The sequence below is a fragment of the Emydura macquarii genome, unplaced genomic scaffold, assembly GCF_026122565.2.
Source record: "Emydura macquarii macquarii isolate MOO-44397 ecotype Brisbane River unplaced genomic scaffold, CSIRO-AGI_Emac_v2 contig_691, whole genome shotgun sequence".
Lineage (NCBI taxonomy): Eukaryota > Metazoa > Chordata > Testudines > Chelidae > Emydura > Emydura macquarii.
In genome coordinates, this window is record NW_027130828.1 from 4,718,808 (window position 1) to 4,733,949 (window position 15,142).

General features: G+C 34.9%; 1 protein-coding gene across 1 annotated transcript in view; it reads right to left on the reverse strand.

The window, feature by feature from the left end:
• CNTRL (centriolin) overlaps window positions 1-14,863 on the reverse strand; it is a 51,215-nt gene extending 36,352 nt beyond the window's left edge. Inside the window, exons 1-11 of the mRNA XM_067541793.1 lie at window positions 14,770-14,863; window positions 13,261-13,394; window positions 12,577-12,707; window positions 10,309-10,450; window positions 9,179-9,365; window positions 7,847-8,040; window positions 5,645-5,692; window positions 4,750-4,869; window positions 3,409-3,637; window positions 1,843-1,952; window positions 1,084-1,278 (exon numbers count right to left, since the gene is read on the reverse strand). Of these exons, the coding sequence (XP_067397894.1) occupies window positions 1,084-1,278; window positions 1,843-1,952; window positions 3,409-3,637; window positions 4,750-4,869; window positions 5,645-5,692; window positions 7,847-8,040; window positions 9,179-9,365; window positions 10,309-10,428 (1,203 nt within the window). The 5' untranslated portion in view covers window positions 10,429-10,450; window positions 12,577-12,707; window positions 13,261-13,394; window positions 14,770-14,863. The remainder of the gene's footprint in view (window positions 1-1,083; window positions 1,279-1,842; window positions 1,953-3,408; window positions 3,638-4,749; window positions 4,870-5,644; window positions 5,693-7,846; window positions 8,041-9,178; window positions 9,366-10,308; window positions 10,451-12,576; window positions 12,708-13,260; window positions 13,395-14,769) is intronic.
• Between the last annotated feature and the right edge of the window lie 279 nt (window positions 14,864-15,142).

The window sequence follows — 15,142 nt, forward strand, 5'->3', positions numbered from 1 at the left end:
TAGGCTCTTAGCTTAAAAATATTCAGGCCTAAAGTTCTCCAACTATTTCAGAACAATAATCTAATACAAGTGCGAGATAAATAGTTGTACTGTTTTTTTGTGTGTCTGTCTCCCATTATCACACAATCCTTAATGACACCTAATCTCTGTGGTAACATGTTGAAAATACTTTCAATTAAGGGGGGGGGATATAAAAGAGGGAGAGAAATATAGTCCTCCTTAAGATGAATCAGATAAACATTACTCTTGTCAAAATTAGAGCTTTTAATAGAAGCCTGGTTCCAGCTTTGGTCCCTAGTCCTGCAATATGTTCCACAAAGGCAGACCTCCCACAATGCCAATGCGCAAAGCTCATTGCAGGGTCTGGACTTTTAACTACGGAGCTGCAACAGTTACCTCCTATTTAACAGTGGCTTAACCACTTATACCCTGATCCTGCAAAGAGATGCACGCAGGTAGGCCCTTGCACCTGCATGGAACCTCTTTTCCTGCAAGGGCCTGCCTGAATACATCTCTTTGCAGAACTGGGGTCTTAGCATCTACAGATACAATGCAGCACATGGTAAAAATGAACACAATGCCATAACTTCTATGACTTTCTAGTAACTTGTCTAGAATATTTAAATTTCCACAGATGAAAATAGTTACATCTTATAACTTAATGTTTAAGTGGTTTAACTAAAAAAAGTAAACATTTTTATTTGAATATTTAGGCCTAAATCCACAAAAGGGATTTAGATACATAATTTCCATTAATTTCAATGGGCGTTTGAAGCCTAAATGCTTTTCAGAATCTGGACCCTACTTCCATAAATATATTTGATTAAGGTGGAATTCGTTTTTAAATTCTGTGGTAATTACACGTCTTTAATACCAAGCAACTAAAGGAAGCAATTATCTTATAAGCAGCTCAAAAGCTAAAAATATTGCTAAAATAGTATGAAGTTATGCTTTATAAAAGTATGTAACTCGGTTTTAGTTAAATATTGCTTCAGAATTTTAACTAACAAAAAGTATACCTCAATACAAAAACCTGACATAGAAAAGCTAGGTTTCCATCTTTATTTTTAGTACTTTACTTACATGTCTTGGATCTTTTGGATCTATGCAATCTATAAAACTCTGCAACTCTTCAATCTCCTTTTGCTTATTCCCTATTTCTCGCTTCTGTTGTTCCATCTGTTTTTCTAGTTCCAAAGCTTCCTCTCGTAGCTGATTTAGGAGATGTATCTTGCCACTCAGTTGCTGTTGAAGACTTTCCTTTTCTGCGTCTGAAATCTGGAGTGGAAGCATGGAAAAACACCTAAGTAAGCTTTGAAATATATAGCTGATTCAGAATCTTTTTTAAAGGTATATTTGATAAACATGGGGTTATTATTATAGATTGCATTAACCTAAATTAAGATGCAAGCGAGGAACTCCAGCTTGCTGACATCTTGGGCCTGGTTATTTTGCTCAGGTGACAAATGCTTACAGTACTATTTCTCACAAATTAGCTATGAAAATAGGAATATGTTGTTGTTTCTTTGGCAAGAAACAGTCTGGAATCTCCAACTTTTGTAACTTTGGCCCAATGAGCAAAGAAACCCCCGAGACCTGGTATCTGAATATTTATCTTAAAAGCCTCATTTGAGTGTCATTTTAAAATTCCAAGGGAAAGTAAAGCGAGGGGAAAAAAGATATCTAGTCTTAATCAGACTTCTTGACAATTGAGACATCTATCCACATATGTATAGACACTTTAAAAAAAATAAACTGGAGGAGCATATTATTACATTTTCTATGCCTACATTGCTTCAAACATTTTTATTTATCTTCATATTGTTGTTAGATTTTACATACTTTTTTCTGAGCCACAGCATCTTGCAGTTGTTTAAGTTCTTCCTTTGCTTTTAAAATGTGTTGCTCTGCACTTACTATTTCACTTTGTAGTTCTGCTAATCTTCCTTCGGCTGCAAAATTAATAAATAATTAAAAAAAAAATCAAAACACACTTTAATAATACATATCAATGTTATACCAAAATTATCTGTTTCCCCCGTATCCTCTCTACACTATTTCCCTCTAAGGATATGAATGCTGCCTGAATACAATCCTACCTGATCCCATAGGTATATACTTGGGAGACTAGCCAGAGCCACCACCCATGCTGTCACAGCCACATTGCTATTTTAAGTGTGCTAGCTCAAATAGTCCTAGAGCGTGTCTGTCTATGTGTTCTGAGAAGCCTTCTTCGAGCTGCTACGTAGACATATCCTGATGAGCAAAGTTGCTATATCTCAAAGCATCACATGAATAAGATTTTTCACAATTACTTTTTGCCATATAGTTAATCGTAACAATTTTCTTAATTTGATTTCTCCCTAGTATGTTTGATAAATATACAATATATTGCTTTATTTGATTATCCTAATGAACTCTACAACTGGCTGAGATTGGCCCAGCCAACTCAGACAGAATTCCTTGAGGACATGGAAATGGGAAAGGAAAAAAAAGACCCTCCTGGCATTCTCTCCTCATCCTAAAGAAACTACTCAGAGTGCTCCTTGGGGAAAATAGGGCTCCAGTGGGCTTGCAAGACTGGCTATTTAACATGGCATCTTTCCTGGATGGTATTCCAGTTGTCCCATTGGGAATCAATGCTACATCAAGCAGTGTCTGTTTCTCTGCAGCCCCTACCACTGTTACTGCATAGCCCTGCAGGGCTCAGGCAATGGCAGCAAAACTCTTGCTGAAACCATGGTGATACTGGGTAAAAGGAGACGCAACAGTGCAAAGATGTAAACCCATGTAGCCCCTGAAAATCTGGAAGTTCCATGTGGTTGGGAGAATTCTACTGACCCCCCAAAACCTGTTCCATCTGTTGTCAGGTAATTCACAACTGTGAAATTCACTAAGTGTTGTCGTGCCTCTGCCCACCCCCCCAGCCAATGGGTTTTTTCATGGAAGGAGACAATGCAGCATTTTATCTGCAGTACAATGGCATTAACCTTTTTTCCCCTTTAATTGTATTCACCTTATATTACTTAGTTGGGGGTAGGGAGAAAAGAGAGGGAGAAATCAGCTCTCTAGTGCATTTGAAATCTGCAAATGAATTTTCCCCTTAACACTACATTTTTGGAAGTTAAACATCAAAGAATAATATTTTATCAAGTCCCTTCATACTAATTTCTCAAAATAATTTATTGTAGTCCTCTTTTTTTTTTTTGTCTTTTTTTGTCTTGATGGTAATGTTGAAATTTAGCCACTTTGGCTAAATATACAGTAAAATGCTAGATATAGATGCAACATCAGTTGTGAAGTTTTAGCAGTTTGTTGGGAAGTTCAGCATAAAATCAAAACATTTCACTGACCTCAGATAAAGGAAACTGGTTTCATATTTTTGCTTGAGAAAATTTAAAACTTTACCAGCCTGAATCTTTTTTTCTTTATCTTCTAGCTGAACATCTACAGTTTGATGGAGTTTCAATTTAAGCAGCTCGTTCCTATGTAGATCTTCTTCATCTGGTTTTATTTTTCCAATCTGTATTTGTTGAGCTTTATTAGCAATGTAACCTTTTCCAGTATACATGTTTCTCTTGTACCTGGCTTTACCAATGTAAGGGCTTTCACCAGGTGCATCATCAAGTTCAACATCCTGAAACATGACAAGAAAAACAAATTTATTAAATTATTTTTATACACAGTAAATGCTTTGAGGCTTCAAAAGTAATTCATAATTTTGTACATTTACACTTGAATTTAACCTATATATAAAGAGCCACCAACTTGAAATTCAGACAGTTTAAAAATATACGAAGAGTTAAATGCAGTTTCATAAGTTCTACCTGCCCTGAAAATGTTTGTGATTTTTCAACTGGATTTTCCTTTTTTAAATGTTTCTCTTCCATACTTCACGTGACAGACCCACACAAACAACATGGAGAAAAATGATTAAAGCTACAATCCTGCAGACACTTCAGTGAAATTGACCATATAAAAACGTCTGTCAAATGAACTCAAGGAATTGTTGACTGCTAATCTCCTACAGTTATAGGAATTTACATTATACTTGTAACACTAAAAAGGTAAACAATTTCAAACAGAAGTATGATTTTAATTGATGGTGTCCTTAACTTTACCCACACTGTACCCTTTTGAATTTTTCAATAACTGTACATTTGTAGTTAACAAGTAGTAGTATTTAACATTCATTGATCTTTCTATTCTTCTGTTGTGCCATCTCCTTCCCCACAAATGTCTAAAGGAGAACATCCCAACTGTACAATCCACAACCTGTAAGTAAAAGAGTGGGTAGAAATCCTGATCCCATTGAAGTCAATGGGAGTTTTGCTATTGACTTCAATAGGGTCCGATTTTCACCCAGAGTGAGTAAGGGCTACAGAATCAAGCTCAAAGTGGGAAAAATCCATTGCATAATTATCAGTAAGAATGAATGATCTATTTACTAGCTCTACTCAGCCAAAACAAATATATAGCTATTATTAATATTTAAAATTAAATACCACTTAATATTAACATTACAAAATATTGACTTTAAGCCTTTCAAGAAAACATGCAGGGAAAAATATATAACTTGCGATTTCAAACAAAGTTTAATTTGCACAAATGACAAGCAGTAGCTATTTAGGAAGCAAAATCTGTTTAAAATTACAGTAAATAACATGCCCTGCCTCATTGTTTTAGTTTCAGTAGAATGCAAAGCAACAGAGGGGAGACACACAAAACTCATTATTTTTAAATACTTACCTCTGGTGGAAAATAACTTAATGGCTCAAATTTGGCATCAATCTTATAAAAAGCCAGTTCCTGCTCCAGTTCATATTGCTTCTGGCATGCTCGGGTTAACTCCATTGTCTTCTGCTTTAGCTAATGTCAGTATAAAACATGAGTCACTTTCACTAGCAAATTACCATACTGAATTACTACATACATTAGCATTGATCAGTATTTGTATTAACTGTACAGTGATGCAAAGCATCTATACAGAAACAGTTATGAGGTTTGATCACAGACGACATAAAATTTATTTTCCCTTAAAATTAAATTACTGTAAACAAAAGACAGACAAAAAACAAACAACTGTTGTAACACAAATGATCACATGAAGGTCCTTTGAATCTACATTTCATATTCCTCACAAAAAAGAAAATGCAAATATAGCTACTCAATGTACTAAAGGTCTCAAAAAACAAGTATGTCAATAACTAACTTAATCAAACATCTAATCAATTAATTATTTTTACGTCAATTTTCTGTAATGGTCTAACAAACCAGAATAAGAAATTATTGCATACAGTTTCAGGTGTTAAAATTACTTTAGGTTTTAGAGAGTGTTAACTAGTGAACAATGATAAGGCTATTAATACAATACACCAGTATTGTTACATTTTTCTTTTTACATTCTTGTGCTAAGAGGAACTTAAATTGTGCTGATATCAAATGGTGACACATTTAGCAAGAAATATACCACCCATAGCTTCCTAACATTAAACTGACTGCCTTGTGAAAAGATAGTTACAATACTTTTAAAGTCAACTTCAACCTATTACAATGTATATCAACCCTATGTTGTTTAAACTTTTAGCAAAGGTCCATCATGTGATTTGTATTTATTTATTGGTCAGCTTTTTATGCTGAATACCTGAGGAAGAGCATGCAGCAAGGCTCCAATAGACAGCAGAATGTAGGACTAATGGAGGAAAAGAAAAGAAATATAGAATAGACTGGAATAAGGGAAAGGTTGAATGAAAGGTTTAGAAATTTAAGTATTTAGTATCATGCAAAACTTTAGTCACATTCAGAATGGAAAATGTTTTAGGAAGAATAATTACAGCAGATTAAGCAAATGACTAGTCTCATTGTAGCTTTTTTTTATTTAAAAATTGACACTAGTGACCATGCAAGCATAGCCTATGCAAAAATACAAAATTGTGCAAATCACTGTACAAGGGGACTACCTTTAGTGAGGAATAAAGGCTCAGTGGAAAGGGAACTGTGACAAACCAAGATACCAGCTAAAAGGAGAAAGAAGCAAGCAAAATTTGTCATCCAAAGGATAACTGGGTTAAGTTGTAAAATATATGCTGCTAAACTCTCACTATACTGAGAACTACATTTTAGAAATATGCTGCTGTTTGGTAGACAATATACTGGGCATACTTATACAAGTGTACAGCTCTACTCATCTATTAGCTAAAAGGGAATATTAAGTAATACGATTTCACAGATATGCCTAATGAATATGTATAAATCAGATGTTAAGTTAAATATTTTTGATAATTTTACTTTTTTCACTCAGTAATGAAAAGACAAGATAATTTTCAAATACAGGCTCTTAGGATGATGTGAGAAAGATATAAGCAAATAACAGATATGACAAGATGAACAAGAATCCAGTGACGAACACCTGTTACTAACATAAGGTATCGTGTGGATTATTTTCTTTACTACAGCAGCAATTTAAAAATTAAACAGTGCAGAATCATCAGTACATTAAAAATGTAGCAGCAATGAGTAACTTAACCACTTACTGATACATAAAGTTTTAAACAAAAAATGACTAGATGCAAACAAAGATTAGCTTTTTTAAATACTAAAGTGATAGGAAACATTCAATTTTACAACTTGAAAGGCTTAATTCATGAGAAATGTGTACATCACACACGGCCTATTTCCAGACAAACTAAATGGAAAGACAGCTAAGCAAATGTCCATGTGTTTGTTGGTATTCAATGGGCCACTTGACCTGTATGCAGGATAAAAAGTTACAGGAGCAGAAAATGAGAGTAAAAAATGTAAGCGGAGAGCGAAAGAGATACAGAAGGGGCAAATAATATGGTTCATTAATTGAAAATCTGTACAACAGTTTTGAAATGTGGGTATACAAATTAAAGCTGTTTAGCAAATTTACTTGTGCCTATGAGAGCAACTCATACAGATGCTGGATAGAATTAATCATGTTTTCATTTGCAGGGATCTGTAACTCTTGGTCATTTAACAGGTTTTGTTTATGGGTGTTTATGCTGAATTGGTTGGCCTTTTGCAGTATGAGGCCTTTCTAGGGCTTGATTGACTACGAAGGATACAAATATTTTGTGCTAGACTGGATCAGTTTGAGTTATTATTCCTGCTTCTTCCCCAACTGGAGGTGCTGCAAAATTTAAATGGCAATTTTTCCACAAAGACTCCCTATAGCATCTCCTAGTCAGCCACCTCTTAAATATATAAATTGCTCTAGATTCTCTGTCTAACAGAATAATACCATTCAAGTAAGTCTTAAGCAATTTGGATGGACTGTTGACTTTATCAGTGTAGTGCTTGTGAAAGGTGCAAGATTTAACAACAATGGAGACTGAAGTTCTGTCTTTATCCACAATATAGGTACAGCACAGGCAGTGGAAGTGTAAACTTCTCCTGGCAGCTTCACCATTCTGCCTAACCCTGGTGGGATGAGATTAATTACAGTGAATTAATTCTCTCTGTCCCATTCCATTTTTGGCTTCTGCTCCAAGATTACCAGTTGTATCAATGGTGGCTTTGGTAATGTGGATCTTCCCCACTAGGAACAAGTCCAATAACATTAACTCACGACACACAAAATACCAGAGACCTGTTGAATGAGAACTTGTTACTACCAGAAAAGTCTGCCTGGAGTTGAAGCATTGCCCTGTAGCAGAAAAGCTTCATATCCCACTTCCAATCCACTGAATCATCTAAATAAAAATTTAAACATAAATCCCCAAGCATTTAAACACACATTATATTGCATTTATTGTTAGTGAAACAAAATGATTTTCAAAAACATTTCTTCAGAATTTATTTTTAACCCAAATTATTAATTTACCAATTCATTTTTGGTATCCAGGTCCCTCTCAAGTTCTTTGTAAATTTGTTTCTGTTGCAGCGTACTTTGTTTTAATGATCTGTTCACCTCATCTTGATGCTGAAGTTGTTCAAGCACTTCGACCTGTTTAGTTTTAAGGTCATCCATCTCTTTTATTGTTTTCTCTAAATCTTTTTCTAACTTTTCTATTTCTTCTGCAAAACAAAAGAATCCAAAAAAATTTTCCACTTACTTCTTCGATCTGAAACTTGGTAGCAAGTATGCTTCTCAATGTTTAAAAAAAAAAAAAAAAAAAAACCCTGTATAAATATATATACACACAGGTACATATATACATCTGATGAAGTGGGTATCTGCCCACAAAAGCTTATGCTCACATAAATTTGTTAGCTTTAAGGTGCCACAGGACTCTTGCTGTTTTGTATAGATATACTAACTGCCTTAATCTATTACAGAAATACCTAAAATAATTTCCTGAATTATTCTTGTTTTACTTATATTGTGCTTTACACGTAAGTCTCATTCTTTAGATGCAAGTCAGAATTATGTCTGATCTACAAAAATTGAAATCCTGTTTTTAAACAGGCATTTCCAATTAGACCAAAATTTCAAACCCTTTCTAGTTTTTTCCCCTCAGCTATCACTATGTGCATATACAGGGAAAGAGTCTCAATTATACTAAGGCTCCTTTATATTACTCTGGCAGTGTAACAGAATCATAATGTTGGTGGAAATGACCCCCTGAACATATCCTTTATGCAGGGAATCTTTTTAGCCAGTGAAGAGATGGTATAAGGGCTCTATGCTGGCCTTCTCCCAACCTCCAAAGTTAGGAGCATGGCAGGGATTTAGCCAGAATATACTGCACTTCAGCTTTTATTTGCTTCTAAGGGAAGCAAAGCTTAAATTACACCAGTCTTGTCCACCCATTCCCTGTCCCAAGCACAGGAACGGAATAACCAAGAATCAAGTCCACTATGCTTGTGATTTTCCATATGTGACATGATTTATTACAACTTGTGACCTTATGATATATAAAGTCAGCCTTCTTAAATATGCATTTAAATAAAAGACAATTCTTCTTGTGTCTGCAATAGAATTTGACACTGTGAGTAAGCTAAGATCTTTTTTTTCTTAGAGGACCTCTGAAGAATTTTTAGATGACATAGTTGGTCACATCACAAGAGGCTGGCAGTGAACTTTAGCAATGTACCTAAACCTTAATTTTAAAAATCCATATGAAATCATGATATCAGTAATTACAAAGCTTTTCAATCTAAACTTCTAGATTTGGTATAGTTCACAATAGCTCTAACGTATCATCCTGATTACCTAAATTAAACCTCTCAAGAGCCTCCTGTCTGTCATGATTTGTCACTGGCTGTCCTTCAAGATTTTCCAGTGAACGCAGGTGGAATATGATATACAGGCGGTAATGAGGCAGATTTACAATTGGATTGTCTGCCAGGAACAAAGAAGTCAAGTCTTTTAATGGCTTCAGCTTAGCTATATCATGGAGCTAAATCAAAGAGAAAGGTATAATGATTAGACATCTTTCCAAACACAATCATTCCCCTACCATCCATTTTCTACTTTTTAAATAAAATACATTGTTAAATTTAAGTGAAGGCTGCATTTTATTGTTTATACAACAATGTAATTTCCAAAAACGATGCCCCCACCAAAATTATATAGCAGTGTCAGAGCTCAAATTGTGAGCTACATTTATGGAATTGAAGTGTTCTGTATGGGAGAAACCCATGGGAAGTTGACAGAAAGTTATGGAATCTTGACCTTGGAAATCCCAAGTAGATGTCACCTCAGATGGAGGGGCATTAGGGGGGAAATACAACCTTCCACTCCCAGGTGCCTTTGGAACGCCAATCCTGTGAAATTGTTTTCAAAGAGGGCTGGACCATCTTGGCCCATAGCAGAATGGTTTCTTCAAGAGCTTTACTATCACTAAAATGAGCCCTACTCATAGTCATACTGACGCAGAGTATGCAAAGGGGACCACGGACATTAATCTAATCATGTCTCATTTAAGAAGTTTTTTTTTAAATGCTAATCACTTCCATTCATCCCACAAAACACATATGTAATTATTTTATGTTAATTAGAGTCAGGCACACATCATGAAGAACTGAAACTGAACCCATAATTTGGGAGAAGTTGGTCAACTTCCACAAAGACTTGCCGGAGCTTGCAAAGTCTTATGTTACCCTGACTAATAACAGTTGTATATGTGAGTGCTTTGTGACAGAGGGAGAGTTTTCCTGGTACACAGTGAGTAGCCTTATTGGGTAGACAGAAAATCTATATTATATCATTCCCCCAGATAGCCTGTAATTTTTATGTTGCTAATTATGTTAATTTATGTACAGTGCAGAGGGGTTAAATATCAAAAGTTTTTAAAAATAAAATATTTCTGACAATTATTTCTGCTAGTTAAAGTCACTTACTGATGATATTTTATTTTGCCTCAAATTAAGGATGCGCAGGGATCTTAATTTCTTCCCTACCCATATAGGAATGTGCTCAATGTCATTTCCTGCAAGGTTCAACTTTTGTAGATTCTGCATATGCTCTAGACCTTCAATTTTACTGGAAACAAGAGAAATGAAATTTAGACATCATGAAGCAAATCATATATACAGTGTAGCTATGGCCTCAGGGATTTGTACATTGAAACCTCTTAACTGATCACTAAAGAAGCCAGCAAAAATGGCTGCTTAAGGGAGGTAGTCAAACAAAATTGTATTGAAAATCTGGAGATATTTTAAAGTGGTTAGTTAAGACAGATATTGCCTATTGTAGCTGGACTTTATTGCAGGTTTCTCTGTATTACCCATCAAGTATCTTACATCTTACTTTAATGTTCTAATTAAAATGATGAAAATATCTTGAGAGTTTCATTTTAATACATTCATTTTCTTCTCTCTCACATTTTAGAATCAGCCCTAGGAAACTTGAATCAAGCAGAAGCAAAAAACCAGACATCATAATTTTGATTATAAAATATGTGACTGTACTGTAGCTTCTCAAATGTGGAATATGCACAGTATAAAGAAAAAGTAATGATCAGTAGAATGTTTCTCTTTTGAAAAGAGATCAACCTTCGAGAATATATAAATAAATGACCTTTGTTTGTAAGTACTTTTCAATTGGCCTCAATATACATAATAACTACCATTTTTTCCACAGTGGGGTTCCACTTTCTTGTCAGAATCATGGTCACAAAGCACTTCTATATTTTGCAAATCCAAGTATGCATGTGACGTAAAAAGACACTGTAAAAAAAAAGGCTTTTTATCAACAAAAGTCAGAGAGGAAGAAGAGGGTCCAAGGTTCTTGCCTTATATAGTGGTACTTTATGGACACTGCTGTTATCCCTTTACATTAACCCATTGTGCTGCACAAGGGGTGGAGTGGTTTGTAATATATATTCGTTTCTGGTAAATTTTGTATTTAGACTCTTTGCATACTTTGTGTAATATTTAGTGTTTACCTGATCATATGGCATACTGAAAGGTCTGTCAGTGAGTATATTAGTTTGTCAAAAACCAGTGAAAGCAAAGAAATATGTGAAATAACATACCTTTCACCTGGTTTTTAATAGTGTGAATACAAATATCTTCCATGCTTATTTTGGGAACACACAGCAAGTTGGCTTCTGCACAGCCAGAAGACATTATAGTGTGAAGAACACATTATATTTTTATGAAGATACCGAACAACTTTAAATAGCTAGAACATACTAGAGGTTTTGTTTTTTATGGTGCCATAGGCATAAAAGAAAAATGTATGCTATGACATCCTTGCCGTTGATTCCTACAGTGGTTACTATTTCAGTGCCTATTCTTTTGACTACCATATGTTTAGGAATAGCCACCAGTAAAGAAGTGCCTAAATAGCCCAAATACTCATTTTCTGTAATTAACCTTAATTCTGCTTTGAAATATATGTTTCAAATACATAGTAAAAGTACAAAATAAGTAATAACCTAAGGAGTCATTTAAATTATGTACATTGTAATCGAGCAAAAATAGAATGTAATCTTATATGTATATTCTTACTTGACTGGAAAACAATGTGTACAACCAGATTTTTATAATATATCGCTTTACTATTATGGCATTATTTCATTTTGTTTTCTAACCCTCTTAAGAGAGGACGTTGCATCATTGCAGTAGGTAGAAATACTATTTAGTCAGTCTTCTGCACACTTCCTTTATTAACCTCTTTACTGCTATTGTGGCTACTGCATTTGCAAAGCCAGGCTCTTATAAAAGGAATTAATAAGTCTACTTTAGCAGTGGTAAAACTAAGAGGGGCATGGATAAGTTTGCTCTTTCATTCCCATCCACTATCCCCTCAGCATTTTTTCAATAAAGTAAGTTCCTCCCAAAACAGTGAAAGCTACCCTTTTGTGGCAAAGAGAATAGGAGTTTAATGAGTGCATTGCACTGGCTGCATGAGAAGACTGTTTCAGTTTAATCTTTCAATTTTCTTTTCTGAAGGTGAATCTTTTCCATTCTCATATAACAAACTGCAGGAACATTTTGTTAATATTAATGCATGAAATATTTTAAATATACCTAACTGAATTTTATACCAAAATCCTTACTGTGGCATCTGAACACTTTATATTTTTTAAAAAGAAGTAACAGAATCTCAACTCTTTTGAATTTCCACTCTCCATCCACACCAAAAACAGAGTTTTTGCTTACCTGATTTTATTGTAGGACAAATTGAGTTCACGTAGCTTTAACTGTTTATCCAACTTCTCAATCTTCTCTATTTGATTGTGACTGAGATTTAGTACCTCCAGTTTAGAGCACCTTTCCAAGTTTTCTATATACTAAAAAGAGAACAAATTACATATAGTAGTTTGTTAATACAACATGGTACATGTATTTGCATTCAGAACAGCAGGATTCTGTTTGTAAGAATTATGTCTTCATAAAAGCCACTACAAATCATTATTATGCCCATTAGTATAGAGTTTCAAATCTGAGCTTTCCATGCTGCAGAAGAATGGAAAACTATAGATGGTACTAGCCCTGCAGTAAACCAGTGTCATTTGCAGAAAGGCCTACTTGCCAAAAAAAAAAAAAAAAAAAATACAAAGTGGCTCCACTACCAGTTACACAAACATATGGCCATATTTTACCTTTGTTCCACATGTGAAACTCTAATTGTGTCAATAGGAATTTGTACAATGATGGCTTGATTCTATAATTCTTACTTTCACAAGTAGTGGTTGTAGAATTGGGACCAGCGAGGGTAGACTATGGCCCTTCTCATCTAATTAAAGTGTATTCCTAATCATTATTGCCAATGTTTTTAAATATTATAGAACTTGAATAATATTTTGAATTATAGTTAATAAGAAATTGCTTGCAGTAACCCACCTTAAATTTCTTGCCCCCATCCTTAGCAAGAGAAAGATTCAGTGATCTTACATATGCCAAATTTTCCTGTTTGGACAGATTTTTAATAAGAGATTCTGTAATGTATCTAACTCCTGGATTAATACAGTCTTCATCTGCAATTAACAACAGAAAAAGTGTGATTCAATTAGTACTGAAAGAAAAAAAGTGTAATGCTTTTGCATCATTAGTATAACAGAAAAAGAGGAAACTGCATTGCAAAGGAGCTCAGAAGGAGATACATATTGACAGCAGCTCCAGGAAGCACTGTGCCTAAGGAAGGTACAATGCCACTGGGAGTGTTGAGGAGGGGCATCTGATAAGTCCTTTAATAAGATGCACTATGCATCATCCCTGTGCCAGTCCACCTCCATTAGATAGTGCAGGAGGATGCAAGGAGCCAGGGCACCATTCTGCTACCCCTGTACAGTTTCTAGTGACATTGGTACCATTTACAATGCCCCAGTCCTTGTGTGCCAAGAGCCTGATTAAGTAAGATTTCTAGGTTCCCTCACCTTTTCCATCATCATCAGTTCCTGTTTGGATTATATGATCTGGGGGCATGGACCATGTGTCTTTTATTCTTGTAGCTCTTCAGGGCAAGAATTGTCTCTTTGTTATATATTGGTACAGTGCCTATCACAACAGGCCCTGGCTACTAAGTGCTACTGTAATACAAATAATAGTAAAGCACCATGCATATTTATGGAGCAAAATAAATATTAATCCAGCCTTTAATTTTTCAGTTACTAGGCTACAAAGGACCCTATATTTAAAGAAGGCCCCAGCCTCGCCTATACACTTACACATAAGGTTATTTGTGTGTGCAAAATTTGAATGTACATGGAAAACTGATAGACTAAAATCTGATGTGTGCACCACTCTATACCAAATTGCAGGTGCAAATTTAAAGAGGCCATTTTATGGATTTATTTATTTCAATTCATGCAAAATTATTTTAATTTTTGAACCTTTTGACCCAAGTTGTTTGTGGTAATTAAAAAGGACACTGATGTACTCTCAACTTATTATTATGATTGTTTTTAACACCTTTAATATGTCAGTGTCCCCTTTAATTTAATCTTTTCTATTTAGTAAATACTGACTTCCCCAGCTGTGATATCGAATTGAACTTGAAACTAACAAAGATGTCTTGTTTACTGTCATATTTGTACGTCACCTTCCACTGAGGATAGCTCACAGCTCTAGGACTAGGTGATTAGTTCATTTATCCCCCTTCTGCTGCCTGAGGATGTCAGCACTAACAGTTCTCAGGGGTTTAAAAACACAGAAATACGTAATGTCGATATCTGGAATCTGAATGATGCCCAAGCAATTTAAGACAATTTATTATAGGGTAGGTTAAATTTTGAGTCTAAAATATGTGACAATGACCCTTTAATACACCTTGTAATAGATAGACATGTAGCTAATTTTATGCTGATGATATTAAAATGCATTCAGGATTGATTCTTGTTATTTACACAATACCTTTGTCAATCTGACATTCAAAAGAAGGTCCTACATCACTTTTTACTGCATCATCAAGCTGTTGACACCTCTGTCCCCTCGTTTTGTAAGTAACAGGTATGCCCGGCCTGCTAAGAGGAGATGGTGACCTGGTACTTGAAGTGCCAGTTGACATTGGAGTAGGGGTACGAGAGGGTGATATCTGCCTTCTTCTGGGTGATGTTCTTTGTAGTGATCCTTTCTTCATTGCACAGAATGCAGTCAATCATCTGGCAAAAATCTGTAAGACTAAAATTAAATATTCAAGATATTCATAGTCTGTACATGTGCATAAATGTTACTGAAACTGTTTAGATGCAAACTGAAGTGCTGCATATTTGTTTTATTTAATTAT